Below are 17,136 nucleotides of genomic sequence, written 5' to 3'. Positions count from 1 at the left end.
CCTAATAAACATGAACTTGATGTATACAATAATCGGCAATTATTTGTGGTAGGTATTAAACAATGGATTTATACATATTATTATCATTTGAATAGCTAATTTCTAATTCACATAATGAACCAGCTTGGCTTGATGTAGATGACTAAGTAACAGAGAATAAAAGAAGTGTAATTAATTTGAATGTAAAGAAAAAAAATCTGTATTTAAATAGTTCTCTTTTCCCGGACCAGGCTCTAGAAGAACAGAAGGAACATAGTTGAAATGGGTTGGTGGTCTTGTTGGCGGCATTACTCAAAATGAGGAAATCGAACTGGATTTCCCATCGAACTCACTCTTTAACACAAAACACACAAATCCTTCAAGATTTTATCAAAATACATTCATAACAAAATCAACACTTTTTTTAAACATTGTCTTAGTAATAATTTCAAATAAAGTCAAGAAATATATCTTCAACAGAGATGATAAAAAAAGAGTTAAAGCTTTTTGAAGTTTGTGAGCAAAGTCTGGTTGTGGACTCCTTGAAAAAAATAAAACTAAACACATTTAGTAGCTTGAAGGGAACATAAAATGCTGTAAACATCCAAAACCTCTTGGTCACTTCTAACAATCTCACTCTATCTAATCTAAAATGATTCCTTGGCTTGGTGATATAACTACAAAATGGCAGTCAATGTTAGCATTGGAAGATTACTTCTTATATCGAAACATCAAAGAAGCAACCCCAAGGAACGTCTAATCAAGCAACTGAACGAAGCAATCAAATTATCATCTACGACCACGTAATAATGTATAGCAGTTCAATGTATGAGAAACCTATATATATGAAATTGTTTCAAGAAAAACAAGGTACAAAGTTTAAGAATCAACCACTCTCACTCCTTTGACTGTCTTAATGGAAAGAATGGGACGAGGATGCTGACACAATAAATGCATGGTATTGATTAATATTTATAAAATATATAAAAACTAAGTATGTGAATTAGAAATTAGATATTCAAATGATAATAATATGTATAAACCCATTGTTTAATACCTACCACAAATAATTACCGATACATTCTGAAATAGATAAATGCTTATTGTATACATCAAGTTCATGTTTATAAGGTCAAAGGTCAATAACTTTACTTCCGGTCATTTTCTAACAAAATGTTGCATTACAATAAATATGAATATGTATGGTCTCAGCAATTTGAGACCATTTTTAAATTTCAATGACCAGTCGTTTTTTAGATACAATGCAAGTCAAGGTCAAAGGTCAATAGTGCAGAAAAATAGCATTTCCTATTACATTTCGTCAAAATGTTCTATTACAATGAATATAAATATATACGCTCCGAGTATTTTGATACCAATATCTTGTTGATAGACCAAAGGGATACGGAGATAGGGCCAATTGGGAGCCATTTTGATCTTGGGGCTGTTACCATGGTTACGGGATCGTGAAAATTGGTTACCTAGCATTTTTGGTATCCTACCACCATATTAAAGAAGTGAAATCTCACTTTGGGCATTAAAATCCTACGGAAATACATGAGGACCCTGACTATAAAATGCATATATTATATACGTTTTTAATGGCGGCCATCTTGGATTTCAATATGGCTGCCATATGCTATGATTATAAATTTTACCATTGGACTGATTTATCATAATATTGTAAGATTTATCACACAAATTACGTTCGTACGTGGTTTAAAATAGGAGCTACTATCAGTTTTGAGTAAAAAATGGGGGCCATTTTGAAATCCAAGATGGCGGCCAAAATAGGGTCGGGAAAAATTGGCCCCCTGTTGCAATGAATTCTGCTGGTCCCAAGGATTCCAAAACTGCCAAGAACTCAACTTGAGCATTAAAATCTCACGGAATTACATTAGGTTCCCCACTATTTACTCTCTATCCTCGATACAAACACCTCTATGGGTTTGACTTGTTTTTGTTGTTGATAAATCATCATACTTCCTGTCTCTCTGTGTCAGTGCAGCAGTTTCTCTACCGTACTTTTATAGGAGATTTATTTTACATCTCCCTGTTTAGATTTAGTTAAATCATCAATCAAGATGGGTAACCGAGGTATGGAAGACCTAATTCCAATTGTGAATAAACTTCACGATGCATTTTCTGCCGTTGGAATGTCATCGTTTATTGACTTGCCACAAATTGCGGTTGTTGGAGGCCAAAGCGCTGGGAAAAGTAGTGTGTTGGAGAATTTCGTCGGCAGGTAAAGATTGCGTTATGCCTGTGTGGTTTTCCAAAAGTTGACATGGAGAGGAGGCCTAGCCTATGGGATAGGATGTTTATTGTAAATTGAGTAACTAAAACCAACACAAATTGTATTTTAGGCCTAGAAACTGTGAATTTGTTTCTTTACCTGTGTTGTACTGGTAGATTTTAAATTAGCCTAGGCCTAGCTAGGCTAGCCTAGGCCTATATAATATATAAACAAATTTTATTTTATTTATATAGGCCTAGATAAATACTATATACAATGTTATACCTCCCTGATTAGAGGCCTATATACCTCTAAACCTAAAGTATATGTAATTATTATTATTATACAACACCTAAATAAATTTCTGTTATTTGATTGGACGATTGGGAGTCAATGGCGTGCAATAGTACGAACTATTGAATGGTTGTTCAATAGTACTTTATTTCCACATTTGGAAAATATTTTTTTTATACTAATAGTTTTGGAATCGCATCATCATTCACCTCATGCCATTATTTACACCTATAAACATTCTGACATTTGTATAATTGATTTTCATCAATTCAATAATTATTGTTTCAGAGACTTCCTACCTCGTGGCTCGGGAATTGTAACGAGACGACCATTGATTCTTCAGCTTCTGTACAATAAAGCAGGTACATTAAAACCCCTCCTTTCTCCATCCCTATTCACACTTTCCAATGAAATGACCAAACATTCCAACCCCAACATGACATTTTGGTAAGCTCCCAGACAAATCAGGAGGATTGGAATGTCTGAATAACTGAGGAGGAGGAGTACATGGATAACCCCTATTCAGGTGACACCCCTATGAGGACACTCCTATTAAGGGGACACTTTTCTTGTTATAAGTGTCCATATTTATTTTACCACTACGACCATCCCTTGGTTATTCATACCATGAAGTATAAATGATCTGTACTGCTGACAATCAATCGGTCATTTCTTGTTTTACTTCAGAGTATGCAGAATTCTTACATTGCAAAGGAAAAAAGTTTGCGGATTTTGATGAAGTTCGAAAAGAAATTGAAGCTGAAACGGACCGAGTCACTGGTTCTAACAAAGGAATCTCAAATGCACCAATCAACTTGAGAGTCTACTCTCCTAATGGTATGCAAATTAGGCAAATTATGCAAATTGTTTATATTGTTTGTTTATATAAACAGCGAATGCAACTATTTGATTTGATTTATTTAGATACCATACAAGTACAAATACAGATAAAAACAAACCAAAAATGCCATTTGTATGGTTTAAGGGATAGCCCTATTAATCACCCAAATGCAGATTTACATCCTGAGGGGTCCCTGATCTGATACACCCACTGTTAATAACAGAAAGGTTTTGAGTATATGATAACCTTTGACTTATGTAAATTATGCATTATGTTATATGTTTAAGTGGTCACCCAGCTCTGTAAAACAACTAGATACCTTCTAGTCTGGGTTCCAGACTGAGTTTTGAGTTAATATTAGTAAAAAGATAAATATTTTGGAACATATGGAGGTTCATACGTATACTACTTGAACTTGTATTTTCCGACAAAAATCTAAACGTCGACTGGTGGATTAACATAAAAAAGGCCATAAATACAGACTTGGGGCAAGTCTAATTACCTTCATATGATGTCATACTCATAGGCCATCGCAAAATCGAAAGCTCCCTAATAACGTCAAATTATTACATTTCTTTTCAGTTTTGAATCTTACGTTGATTGACTTACCCGGTATGACCAAGGTACCAGTTGGAGATCAACCAGTAGATATTGAGATGCAAATACGTAGTATGCTCATGGAGTTTATTACAAAAGAAAACACATTGATCCTGGCTGTGTCACCAGCTAATCAAGATCTTGCCAACTCTGATGCCCTCAAGATTGCTAAGGAAGTTGATCCTTCTGGTAAGATTCATTCCAAGAATATGTCGCAATATTTGACGTATAATGATGTCTGTATTCTTGTATTATAATTGTTTTAATTTATTGTATATAAGGTTTTTGTTACCGTTTATTTATAATAATATGGAGTAAGCGTCAAATATTTATTTATTGTGGCACTTAAAATATGCGGTGGAGTCTAAGAAACAAACAGAACATAATGAGAAAAAAACCCTGAATCTATATATAAATTTACGTAAGGGCAAAATTCGGTAAATCGCGCCTTACTTCTAGAATTTTTACTCAATGGTATATAAAGTTGGTTCGTACTTTCGGTACTGATTTTAACCACCTGATGTAACCCTGTTTACTAATTAAATTAAGTTAGATAATTAGTTATTGACGATTAAAACGAATTTAGGTTCAACGATTTGCCCCAAATAGGGGTGTTTTCCGATCGTGGTATACACTGTCTAATGGATGTCCATCTTGAAAAATACCCGCCACAAAAATGCGAGGAGGCTTCGCATTTTCCTATCTCCTCCTACGATAATTGTTTTTAATAGCTGAAAACTGGTTGAACAGTTCGAGTACAGCATCATAATGTTGAAGACAGGCCGATTTTCTTTAAAAAATACTATTTTGATACATTTAATATACGTTTTTACAAATGTATTGATTTGTGATGAATGGAACATTCCAAATTATTTGGTTTAACCATACAGGTATAGATTTAGATTTATGGGCCCCCTTGGAGAATAAACATAAATAGTATTGCAATGCTGTAAAATACTGTTAAGGTATTAACCACCTTTGATCGCAATTTGAATCGCAAATTTCTTACTGTGAGTGTTGGTACTGTTAGATGTAATATAAAAATATATACAAATAAACTTTATTACTGTGAGTGTGGGTAGGCCCTACTGTTAAATTATAAACATATAATATACAAATAAACATTCCAAATTATTTGGTTTAACCATAGAGGTATAGATTTAGATTTATGGGCCCCCTTGGAGAATAAACATAATAGTATTGCAATGCTGTACAATACTGTTAAGGTATTAACCACTTTTGATCGCAATTTGAATCGCAAATTTCTTACTGTGAGTGTTGGTACTGTTAGATGTAATATAAAAATATATACAAATAAACTTTATTACTGTGAGTGTGGGTAGGCCCTACTGTTAGATTATAAACATATAATATACAAATAAATAAACGTTATTACTGACAGTTGCTTCTCAACGTTTGTATTAATTAATAATTTAAAAATATATAAACGTCGTAGTGGTGTATCGTTACATGTACTTTACTATTTCAATCGACTATGACAGTGAGAGTTTTAACAAAGTACCGTATTAAATCGTAAATGTTTTACTGTATTTAGTGGTATATTATTTATAGGCCTATAAAACATTAAAAACAATATTTCGTTACTGAGTGGATAAGAATATATTTTAAAATGTTTCCTCTTTGTACCTTCTTCCCCCATCCCTCAACCCTTAATGTTACATACAAAATACAAATTGGGTTTGTTTAAATGAGTCCAAATAAAAAAATTTGACTCATTTTGTTTCTCTCTCGGAAGTAATTCCCAGGGTGCTAATTTTGGTTGACTACATAAATCATTGTGTATATTTATTCGTTTCTGTAAACGACAATGTATTATAGTCCTGCGGTACGTACATTTGAAATCTCCATTTTTTTCTCGCTGGAAATACTGTGTATTCGAGAACCATCTGTGGGCACGACCTAGATGGTACGCGAGCGAAGCGAGCGTGCCATCTAGTAACTATAATTTACTAAAAACTATGTACAAGCAACAACAAAATAAATCAGTAAATAAATCATTTGGAGTACTCTAAAGAAGAATATATTAAGCTTTAGACTATTCTCACTCCTGGTTATAGGATACGATTTACATTAATGACAAACATTTTCAAAAACTATATGTTTTTACTGCAAATGTTTTCACTGTATAATCCATCATTCCCTCTGTTTACCTATCCATTCATTCGTTTTCTTTTAGCCTCCGTTATTTACATTTTTCATCATTAATACACACATGTATTTGTAAGTGTGATATCCATATATTAATTTGTTTACTTCTACATGAGCTGGTTGCCATGATAGTAAGCATGGCGTATATGCGTAATTGTATAACCGCCACTGGCGAGACTCTAGTTCAGGCAAGGAAATAAAGAAGGCAGAAAGAGTCTTACATTCTATTTAATAATAACCACCAAGTTATTACAGTAACATGTAGAAGAAGTGTAACAGACTATTCTTTATGTATTTGCAGGAGCACGTACCATTGGTGTGATAACAAAGTTGGACTTAATGGATGATGGAACAGATGCCAGAGCTATTCTTGAAAATCGGCTGCTTCCACTACGAAGAGGTATAAACTGAATGACATCTTTTATACAAAACACCTCACACTGTACAAAAGTGTACACTGTTGTAGTATTTTTTGTACCAATTTAACCCTCTAACTGTAATGACATCATATTAAGGTCAAGATTCTTAAAGCACTTAATGTTGTAAAACCTCTAAGAACTGTACATATTATTTCCCTGGTCATTTTTGGAACAGACACGTATGGAAACATACTCCTATAATGCAGCTAGTAATCAGTGCAAAGTTGTGTCTTGTACACCTGAGTGGAGAGAGGCAAACATACGTAAAGTGTCTTGGAAAAAAGCAATGTGACAAGCGTTGGATTCGAACCCACAATCTCGTGATGAGTAGTCCAACACACACTTAGTAGTTACAGTACAGTTGCAAGCACTCCATATATCAAGCAAATAGCAAAACCTAACAGTGCATACATACAGAACAACAACTAATAAAATACGCTGTACTAATATGCAATTTATAATCGGAAAAGTACAACATGTTCTGGTTTATTTTTAGGGTATGTTGGTGTTGTGAACAGAAGTCAGAAAGACATTGATGGCAGGAAAGACATCAAAGCAGCTTTAGCTGCTGAGAGAAAATTCTTCTTGAGCCATGATTCATACAGACACTTGGCGAGCAAGATGGGAACTTCTTATTTACAGAAAGTCTTGAACCAGGTACGTTACATACCTAATGAAGTGATATATTATTAGAAGGTTTGCATGGCGAAATCAAATGTTGATATAAAGTTTGCGGTACACGTCGTATATATAGTTCTGAAATAAACTGTTTAGTTTCTCGACGTTTCGTTCAATATACTTTGATCGTCTCAGCAGTGAAAATGAGAGATATTTCATACTTATATGAATAAAGACTTGAGTAAGCTCAACTAATTTTTAAAAAGAACACAGTTCAAAAGGTTCAGTTCAGTACTTTTCTGCATAGGTTTCAAGTTTTGAAGATTCAAAAGTATTCCTCTCACAAAGCTGTAAAAGAAGCTCACCTTTAAATGAATGAATTTTGGTCCTTTTCATTACTTTATTTTTTACATTTTTTTTCAGCAACTAACAAACCATATATGTGACACCATACCTCAGCTTCGCAACAAACTCCAGGGCCAATTACTCTTGTTAGAGAAAGATGTCGGAGAGTACAAGAATGTTAGTGCGGACGACCCTGCTAGAAAGACAAAGGCTTTATTAATGTAAGTCACTAAAGCCTTGATCACACTTGGATGCAACACAACAATGTAGGTGCAACACAAGTGAGTTGGCCAATAAAAAAAATGCCAAAATGATCATGAATTATGATTGGTAAAATTACTTACGGCGGGCTTGCGTTGTGCGTATCATAATAATATATTATTAACTGTAGTGGACATGTAGATTGGTAGTAAACATGCTTGCCTTTCAATCCCAAGATCCAGGGTTCAATCCTAACCTAGTGCCAGGGTTGTAACTCATAACTCTTTCAACTCCACTCCCTTAGCCTCAAATTAGACTTTTAATTATAAGCACAATAAATTATAAAATTGGCGAATTTCCATTGTTGGATGCAGATGAGATAACAACTGACAACTGATTCTTTATGGTTTCAAACACTTACTATCTTTGAGATTCCCTGTGACTTTCTTCCAAACAATTGAAAACAAATATTTATAATGGGTTTTTTTGTTATATAGGATGGTACAACAGTTTAGTGAAAACTTTGATAGAATTCTTGTTGGGTCTGGTGACAAAGTTGACACATCAGAATTATCTTCCGGTGCCATGATCAACCGAATATTCCACGTTCAATTTCCATTTGAGATTGTGAAGATGGAATATGATGAGCGGAGACTAAGAAGGGAGATCAGTATCACAATAAAGAATGCTCTTGGTGTGAGAGTTGGGTTGTTTACTCCAGACATGGCATTTGAAGCCATCACAAAGAAGCAGATATCAAGATTGAAAGAGCCTGCTCTTAAATGTGTCGATTTAGTCATCTCAGAATTAAACAACATTATCAGACAATGTGGAGAAAAGGTATAAAAAATAAATGGTAATATATAAACAGATGATAACATTACGGAAAAGGAGGAAATATGAAGAGATTGAAAACAAAAATACAACACAATTTTTCAAAAAAGATTTACAATTGGCACAGACTCATATAATTGAAAACAACTATTTTAATTTATCATAATCTTGTTATTTTTTCTGAAATTTTTATTTTCCAGATGACACAGTATCCAAGATTACGTGAAGAAACAGAGCGAATAATCTCACAGCATGTACGCGAGCGTGAACAGCGCACTAAGGATCATGTGCATCTTCTGTTTAACGTTCAGTTGGCGTATATGAACACAAATAACGAAGACTTCATTGGATTTGCCAAGTAAGAAATAGAAACATAAATTTTGTATAGTACTGTTTAAGAGTTTGTTATTATTTATTTATTTATACTGGGCTACCTCTTCAGTCAAAGACTGGTCTTCCAGAGGGCCCAGATATGATCAGTGGCTGTGTGTGTACAAGTACACCAGAGTAACCCCCTACTCATCTCAAAAGATGTACTAGTTTCTTTAAAGTGCACATGAGCTAGATGTGTACACTGAACCTACAGTTTAGAGTCCTTATCCGAGAAGACTTCTACCACCAGAACCATGGAGCATCGAAACCTTATCGATGTTATGTAATTAATTAAGTTCCACTGTCTTAAAAACCCGCCATCTCACTCACTAGAGAATGTTGTTTTGTGGTGATAACAATGTACTTTTGTTTTGAATAGTGCCCAGAATAAAGCTAATCGTAGAACAGGCGAAAAGAAGAGTGTTGGCAATCAAGTAAGGATTATTTTTTTATTTTATTTTATTTATTTATTTAATCACAGTTTTGTCATACAAGACCCGCCAATTCTGGCTTATGAGTGAATATATAAAATAACAATTATAAATAGACACGGATTAAAAAAATACTTTAAACAGACCTTAATCATTTTTGGGTGGAAATGACCTTTAACTTTTAATTTTTTATTTATTTCAATTATACATACAACAGCCATGGCCAATTACAGAATGTTTTAAAATGTCATGTACTGTACTACCTCCGCTCTATCCTGTTTTTATATGGTGTTTTTATTACGAATGTAACGGGGAGCTGAGTCTCACATTTTATAATAATTATGTGACAGTAAAGTATATCTATGTCTACGGTATGTCTATGTTATACAGCTAGACCACTGAGTTTGCAGTCGTTTCAAATTGAATAACGGTTATTAATAATGAATCATATCGTCATCACCGTCATTATCTAGCTGATGGTGGTGTTTCTTGATAATTATATTAGACTTTGTCAAGTGTTGTATGGTTGCTTTTTTATTGCAATTATGGACTTGTGTTTTTTTTCCCAAAAAGAATCCAACAAACTTACAAGTTGTTCATGATATTGTAAGTTAAAATATGATAAATAGTGTTTCCTGTTGTATCGTATTGTTACATTAAATTTATTTTTTTTTGGTTAATATTTTCTTAACATTAAAATTGACATTTAACCAAGTGTACAACCAAAAATGACCATCACAAAGTTATGTTTTTTAATTATTCTTTTCCAGTTTTTGTTCCAATTGTTTGTTTTTGTTTGGAAAGAAGAATAGAAATAATGTCTTAGGTTTCATCTAGTTTGGTTTTGTGATTGAATCTAAATTGTTTTATAAACAATCAACAAATCAAATGATGGGCAACTCTTAAGCTCTGTCTACACTATCAAAATAATTGGGATATGCCCAAATATGGAAGTGATATGACATCATCCTGCCCATATATGTGCACATCACATTTTTTTGTCACATAAAGTTTGATAGTGTAGAAAGAGCTTTTAGCCTAACATGTCTGGTTTTCAAGAAATTCAGATATGTGTTTTTAACAGTAAACAAAATTTTAGACCTCAAGAAAGTGTTGTTTTTAGAAGAGTTTCCAGTATTGAGAGAGTTGACTGTATAAAAGATGTTTACATTCCTATATTGATATATGTTTTTTAGGTAATATTTAAGGGATGGATGAGTCTACACAATATTAGCTTCATGAAGGGAGGGTCACGTGACTACTGGTTTGTGTTGACAGCTGAGAATTTCATGTGGTTTAAAGATGAAGAGGTATGTCATCAATTCTTGTTACACAGAAAAATATGATGTCATCAAAAGTCGTTGGAAATGATGATGAAAACAGCAGTTTAAACACTAAGCACAGAAAAATAATGATGTCATCAAAAGTTGCTGAAAGTTAAAAATGATAATGCATAGTAACACAGAACACAGAAAAGTATGATGTCATCAAAAGATGTTGAAAATGATGATGAATAATTCACACAGTATTTTTTCAAAACATAGAACATAGAAATTGATGATGTCATATTTAAACAATTGAGTATAGTATGAAGAATCATTTTATTGTGTATTTTAGGAGAAAGAGAAGAAATTTTATCTTCCTCTTGAAGGTTTGATGTTGCGTGATGTTGAACAGGGTTTCATGTCCAAAAAACATGCATTTGCTCTCTTCAATCCAGATCACAGGTAAGTTAAGTTAGTGGATATTAACTCCACCTCTTCGAACACTGTGAACATAGTATACAGAAATACTGAACACTTGTGTGTGGTAATAGTTTAAAACTATTCAAAGAATATTATAACCTAGACTTGCTGTTAGAAGCTTACAGTATATCCTATTCATTTTGTTAATTCTTTGTTTCCATAGAAATGTATACAAAGATTACAAACAGCTTGAATTATCATGTGAAAGTGAGGACGCTAGTTATCGATGGAAGGCGTCTTTCCTGCGAGCTGGTGTCTACCCCGAGAGAAACCAAGATGATGATGATCATATACCTGTAAGTTACAAGTTTGACAAAAAAGTGTGATGTGCTCAAATATGGTAGTGATATGCTCAAATATGGTAGTGATTTGCCCAAATATGGTAATGAAATGCTCAAATATGATAGTGATATGCCTAAATATGATAGTGATATGACATCATCATGGGCATATATGGGCACATCACATTTGTTTGTCAAACTAGTTTGATAGTGTAGACAGAGCTTTAGACCTAAGAGCTAGTTACATCATCTTAAATTATTATACTCATGCAAGGACATGTATATGCTTCCTTACATGATTCTTTACCACAATTTTGGTGGATTCAACATACTGTAGTATAAAAAATCCAATGGGGATATTTATACTATAATATCTTTTTCGAAGAAGACTTTTACAAGTGTATTTACTGTTTTTTTAGGCACATGATATAGATTCTAACGATCCTGTTCTGGAACGTCAAGTTGAAACTATCAGAAACTTGGTGGATTCGTACACGGCAATTGTCAGTAAACAGGTCCGAGATATTGTACCGAAGACAATCATGTGTCTTATGATCAAAGACGTAAGCAATTTATTTTATAATGGTTTGTAGAAGGAGTTGCGGTATCTGAGTGGTTACGACACTTGGCTATCGTACAGAAAGACCCGGGTTCACTTCCCGATAGAACAACTCTCAGCTGTAAATGAGTTCTTGGTTAAAGTACACTATGGAGGATAAGGGCAGAAAACTGAACAGAAAGCTCCCAGTCAGGGTGAAATTTGGTACTGAACCAGGGCTATACCACAAGGTATCAGGGCTGTACCACAAGGTACCAAGGCTGTATCACAAGGTACCAAGGCTATACGACAAGGTACCAGGGTTGTACCACAATGTACCAAGGCTATACCACAAGGTACCAGGGTTGTACCACAATGTACCAGGGGTGTACCACAAGGTACTAGGGGTAAACCACAATGTACCAGGGCTGTACCACAAGGTACCAGGGCTGTACCACAAGATACCAGGGCTATACTACAAAGTACCAGGGCTGTACCACAAGCTACCAGGGCTATACCACAAGGTACCAGGGCTGTACCACAAGGTATTAGTGTGTCACAACAGAGATTGTGCTTGATGCACCCTAATAGTTAATTATTCATTCACCAATAGCTAGTTAAATAGTACCTCTTTTAAAAACAAAATCAATTTTATCTTCTAGACAAAGGAATTTATTAAGTCGGACTTGCTAGCTTACTTATATTCGTCTGCTGATCAAAATGACTTGATGGAGGAGTCAGCAGATGAAGCCAATCGTCGCGAAGAAATGATTCGGATGTACCATGCCACAAAGGACGCCCTCAAGATTATTGGCGATATCAGCATGAAGACTAAAGCGACACCAATGCCGCCTCGAGTCGATAACGATAATCTCATTAAACCATTTACTAACGGGTAAGTGTAATTTATCAGGACACAAAATATATAAATTGTAGGTTTATTTATTGACTTATTGCCAACAAATGCCGACTAATAAAATTGTAGATTTTATCAATAGTTTATAGTTACATATTAAACAAAAAGTACTTTTAGTGAACCTCAAACTGCATATACGAAAGTTGATCTAGCTACTAGAGTAAGTTTAAATTAAAAGACCTGTCGTAATGTATAAACTCTTTAACTCTTTTCCAGTGCTTCTACTGGACCTCCACAAGGTAGAAAACCTCCCCCTAGGCCTACTGCACATGCTGCACCACGGAGTGTTCCAGCTAGACCAGATTTACCAAACAGACCAGCCCCAGGAGTACCAAGGTAGGCAAACACTTACATTACTGTAATAATAATATAATAATAGTTCATTCTTATATAGCGCATATAAGCAAGCTCTCAATGCGCTGCACATTATTACCCCGGTCATTTTTTGGATCAAACATGTACGAAAACATACTTCCACAATGCGGCTAGTAAAATCAGCGCAAAGTTGTGTCTTAATCTAACTGTACACGATCCTAACTAAAACTATTAACTTAAATTTCTTCTCTTGAAGAACATAATAACAATTTTAATAATAATATTGTATTTATTTTATTTCATGTTCATTTCAGACGCCCTGATAATAAAGGTGTCCCAGCAGTTCCAACGAGGCCACGATAGATTAACATTCATTACCTGGAACAGTGGATGTTAATTTTTGGGTCAGAACAGTTATTGCAAGGTCATGTGATAGTTTACTCATCTGTACTTATTTTATGTTGTGAGTTAGAGAGTTTAGGTGAGTTATTGCTCAATATAAGGTGAATATGGCCGAGAGGAGTAGAAATGCTTCCCAAATGAATTGTACAAATTGTTTTTTACGATGGTTATTCAATCCAGTCATTGCCATGCATTTCACATTCAAAAATAGTGTATTCAGAAATGTTTATATTTTTAAAACAACTCTCCAATTTGCAGAATGTTATATCATGTTTATAAATTAGGTCTCAATTAAGGCTTAAGCTCTGTTTACACTATCAAACTAGTTTGATGTGCCAAAATATGGTAGTGATATGATTAAATATGCTAGTGATATGACATCATCATGTCCATATATGGGCACATCACATTTTGATAGTTTAGACAGAGCTTAAAGGCCAATTACACAGACAATAACGGTAAGCTGAAAATGTGTGTAAACAGACATAAGGAATAACATAGATTCTATATTTTTATTACCGTTACCGCTCGTCTGTGTAAATTGGCCTTTAGGGAGTGGAGAGTAGAAACAGTCTGGACCTTGGAAGGCTAGCATGTTAGCAACTAAACTTCACTAATGTAATTAACTTTATAATTTATGAGAGATGACTATTTGTGCTTGTTTTAATATTATCATATTGATTTATTTGTTGGATATATCATACATATATATATATATAATTATAATGCAATAATTGTAATAGTTTATAAACATTATTGGACATTGTTATAATTTGATCAGAACATGGAGGAAGAATTATTAGTCCTTCATGGTCAGAAGAATGTCAAAAAGAAGTTATATCGAAACAAAACACAAATTTATATATAAAATTTGAATGAAATAGTTGTGTTGTAGGTTTTTTCAGGGTCCCTTATGATCAGCTTCGGCTGGATGGACCACCCTCGTAAAACATTGTTGATATACATGATTATTAATATAAAGGGGTTTTTTATTTTCTAAATTTGTGTCAAAATTTATGAAAACTATTGATGTTAAAATTAAATTGTCTCTGTGGGTTATTAGATCATGGTGCTTCACAGATAATAAATAAATAGTAGTAAAAGAAAATAGGATTAAAGCTGAATACTATTTGATTAGCTATCTTATATTCTGTGTACAGGACTTTGTACATTAATGTTACAAATAAAGACTTCTACAATAGCCAAGTGTTTCATTTTCAATATGTTGTTGCAGAAAGAAAATTATTTGACAATGTAGTGCTATATTAAGGGTCTTTCACACCTGTTCTGGCACGGTTCCGGTGCCAGCAAATCAAAACGAACGTAAATGTTTCGTTTTCACAACACTCCACACGATATGTGAAAACGAAACATTGTCTGTGCCGTGTGAAAGACCCTTTAGTCCAGGTTCTAGATGGCGATTCAGATTATTTGAACTTGCATGATCAAATCATGTTAGTTCAAATAATCTGAATCGCCATCTAGAACATATATGAAACTAAGAAAATTATAATTAATATGCAACAATAATTTTTGATACGATGACTGGTTGCAAAGTTAATTAAAATCCACTTGGTGTGTTTTTAGAAAACTGGCTTTGAATTTTATGTCAGTTTTGTGCGTATAAAAGTGTGGGTTTTTTTTGACACAATTTAATTTTATTCACGGTTTGCATTTTTTGGTAAGTAAATAATTGATTAATCTTACAAAATTTTTCAATACAACAAAATAATATTACAAAAAAGCAGTTTGTATTATACTTTATTCTAAATCTTGACCATCACAAATGGGGCAACAACTATATTTAAATGTTGCCGTGTTTACCAACATACATTCTAACCCAACAATATTATAATAATCATTATATATATATATATGTAATTCCCTACTATAGTACACATAAAGGTTTAATTTAATTTTTTTTTTGTGGAAAATGTAACATGGAATGCCCGTGTTACAAAGACAATATGTGGATACATCATGATCACTTGTTTTAACCACTTTGCATAGAAACTGATGTTTTAATAATTTAATACCAAATTATTTTATTGACATGTCACTAAATAATATTTGTGACTAAAAGGTCATGGAATGGAACACTATTTACACAGTGTAGATGGATACTAAAACATAATAAATACATAATTGTTATTAATGTGTCGCTTTTCTGATTTGAACATTTTATACCACATCATGGTTACTACTTCATTTAATACTGGTCATTTTTAGTACCATTTTATGAGTAAAGTTGCAACAATGGTTGAATTTCTTTCTCCATATAATAATATTTCAATACAAAATATTAATGGAGCCAGTCAGGGAGATCATTATCAACTTTTTCTGAACACACAGTAAACTCGATCCTAACTGGATCTTAAACATTAATAACCATGATACACCTATTTTAGTACATTAATTATAATATATTAACATTTATTAGAGTTTGACGTTTTGATGCAGAGATGGTTTAATTTCAAAGACCATGTTAAACAATTGCTCTAATACAACATCCCTGTTATCATGTACACGTTGATTCAACTCCAAGATTTTGCTTTCAGTCTGTTTATCAATTTCATCTGCTTGACTTCCTTTTGAGCCCATGTACTGCAAGAACAAAATATTATATTAAATTATTTATTCACACATTTACTACCCCAAGAACATACACACGAATAATGATGAAATCACATTTGAGATCGGTCGCAATAAAACCAATTTTCAGTATTTTGTATGGAGTAGTCCAAGCTTGATTAATACACTTTTGATCACATTGTTTATACTCATGTATAGCACATCTGTGTTCAAATACATTATTTAGCTAGCGGGACTCCATATACAGTACCAGACCAGAAGTTGAAATTTAAAATGTGACCGATAATAATATTATTATTATTATATTGTTGTAAATAAACCGCTCCTACCTTTTGTTGTATAGCTGCAAACTGTGTATCTCTTTCTTTTCTATAGCTTTCTATCTCTGCATGAGCCTCTTCTTTTGCTTGTTTTAATCTCCGTGCCTTACCTATCAAATAAAACGGTAGAAAAGTTAAGAGGATTCAAACTAGGCGTAGGCCTGGGAAGGACGTGGCCTAGCCTATAAAAACCAAGTCCAAAATGATGATTTCACAGCCTCGCAGTCTGCCGGGATCAGGTCCAGAAACCGGCCGGTAGCAAACCTTATCTGTTTACATATAAATACATCTAAAAAACTACTAATAGTTTTGATATTTCTTTTAGATAACATTTGTGTCATAACATACGTTTTTTTGCCTCTGAAACCTTCTCGGCGGCTCTTTTTTCAGCCTGTAAAAGTTGCTGGATTCCTTGGGTTTGTGCAGCCATCTTTTCTCTCGTGACTTTTTTCTCTTTCATAATCAAACTTGAGAGGGCGTGCTAATTTATACAAGAAAACTACTTTACTGTGAAATCCATTTGCTACCAGCACCCATAAAAACTTGAATATACTGTATAATTTTCTATTCCATGCTTAAATTAAGATATATAATTTAATCCACTTTATTTTAGAATTATAAAACAAAATAGAGGTCACACTAAAACAATTAGCATAAGAAATATGTAATTGTGACATTAGGAGCAAAAATA

General features: G+C 33.5%; 3 protein-coding genes across 4 annotated transcripts in view; 2 read left to right on the top strand and 1 right to left on the bottom strand.

Moving 5' to 3' along the window:
- Positions 1-17,136, top strand: part of LOC140047187 (large ribosomal subunit protein uL29-like) — an 83,693-nt gene that overhangs the window by 35,144 nt on the left and 31,413 nt on the right. The gene's annotated exons all lie outside the window — the stretch shown is intronic.
- Positions 1,974-14,734, top strand: LOC140047179 (dynamin-1-like). Of its 2 annotated transcripts, XM_072092035.1 has the most exons (18): positions 1,974-2,224; positions 2,798-2,871; positions 3,197-3,346; positions 3,933-4,136; positions 6,418-6,516; positions 7,032-7,192; positions 7,577-7,719; positions 8,197-8,539; positions 8,734-8,891; positions 9,285-9,339; positions 9,910-9,942; positions 10,533-10,646; positions 10,954-11,063; positions 11,245-11,377; positions 11,782-11,925; positions 12,563-12,795; positions 13,033-13,152; positions 13,446-14,734. In XM_072092035.1, exons 1-18 carry the CDS (start codon positions 2,064-2,066, stop codon positions 13,492-13,494), a joined length of 2,484 nt encoding a protein of 827 aa, XP_071948136.1. In that variant the 5' UTR covers positions 1,974-2,063; the 3' UTR covers positions 13,495-14,734. The 2 variants fall into 2 exon arrangements, with proteins under 2 accessions (XP_071948136.1, XP_071948137.1); XM_072092036.1 differs by lacking the exon at positions 9,910-9,942.
- On the bottom strand, positions 15,236-16,906 carry LOC140047180 (V-type proton ATPase subunit G-like). The gene is made up of 3 exons (XM_072092037.1): positions 16,794-16,906; positions 16,455-16,555; positions 15,236-16,137 (listed from the first exon to the last, which is right to left on the bottom strand). The coding sequence occupies exons 1-3, from the start codon at positions 16,903-16,905 to the stop codon at positions 15,970-15,972; spliced, it is 381 nt and encodes a 126-aa protein (XP_071948138.1). The 5' UTR covers position 16,906; the 3' UTR covers positions 15,236-15,969.

Source organism: Antedon mediterranea, chromosome 4 (genome assembly GCF_964355755.1).
Source record: "Antedon mediterranea chromosome 4, ecAntMedi1.1, whole genome shotgun sequence".
Classification (NCBI taxonomy): Eukaryota; Metazoa; Echinodermata; class Crinoidea; order Comatulida; family Antedonidae; genus Antedon; species Antedon mediterranea.
This window is presented reverse-complemented; position numbering and strand designations above follow the sequence as displayed.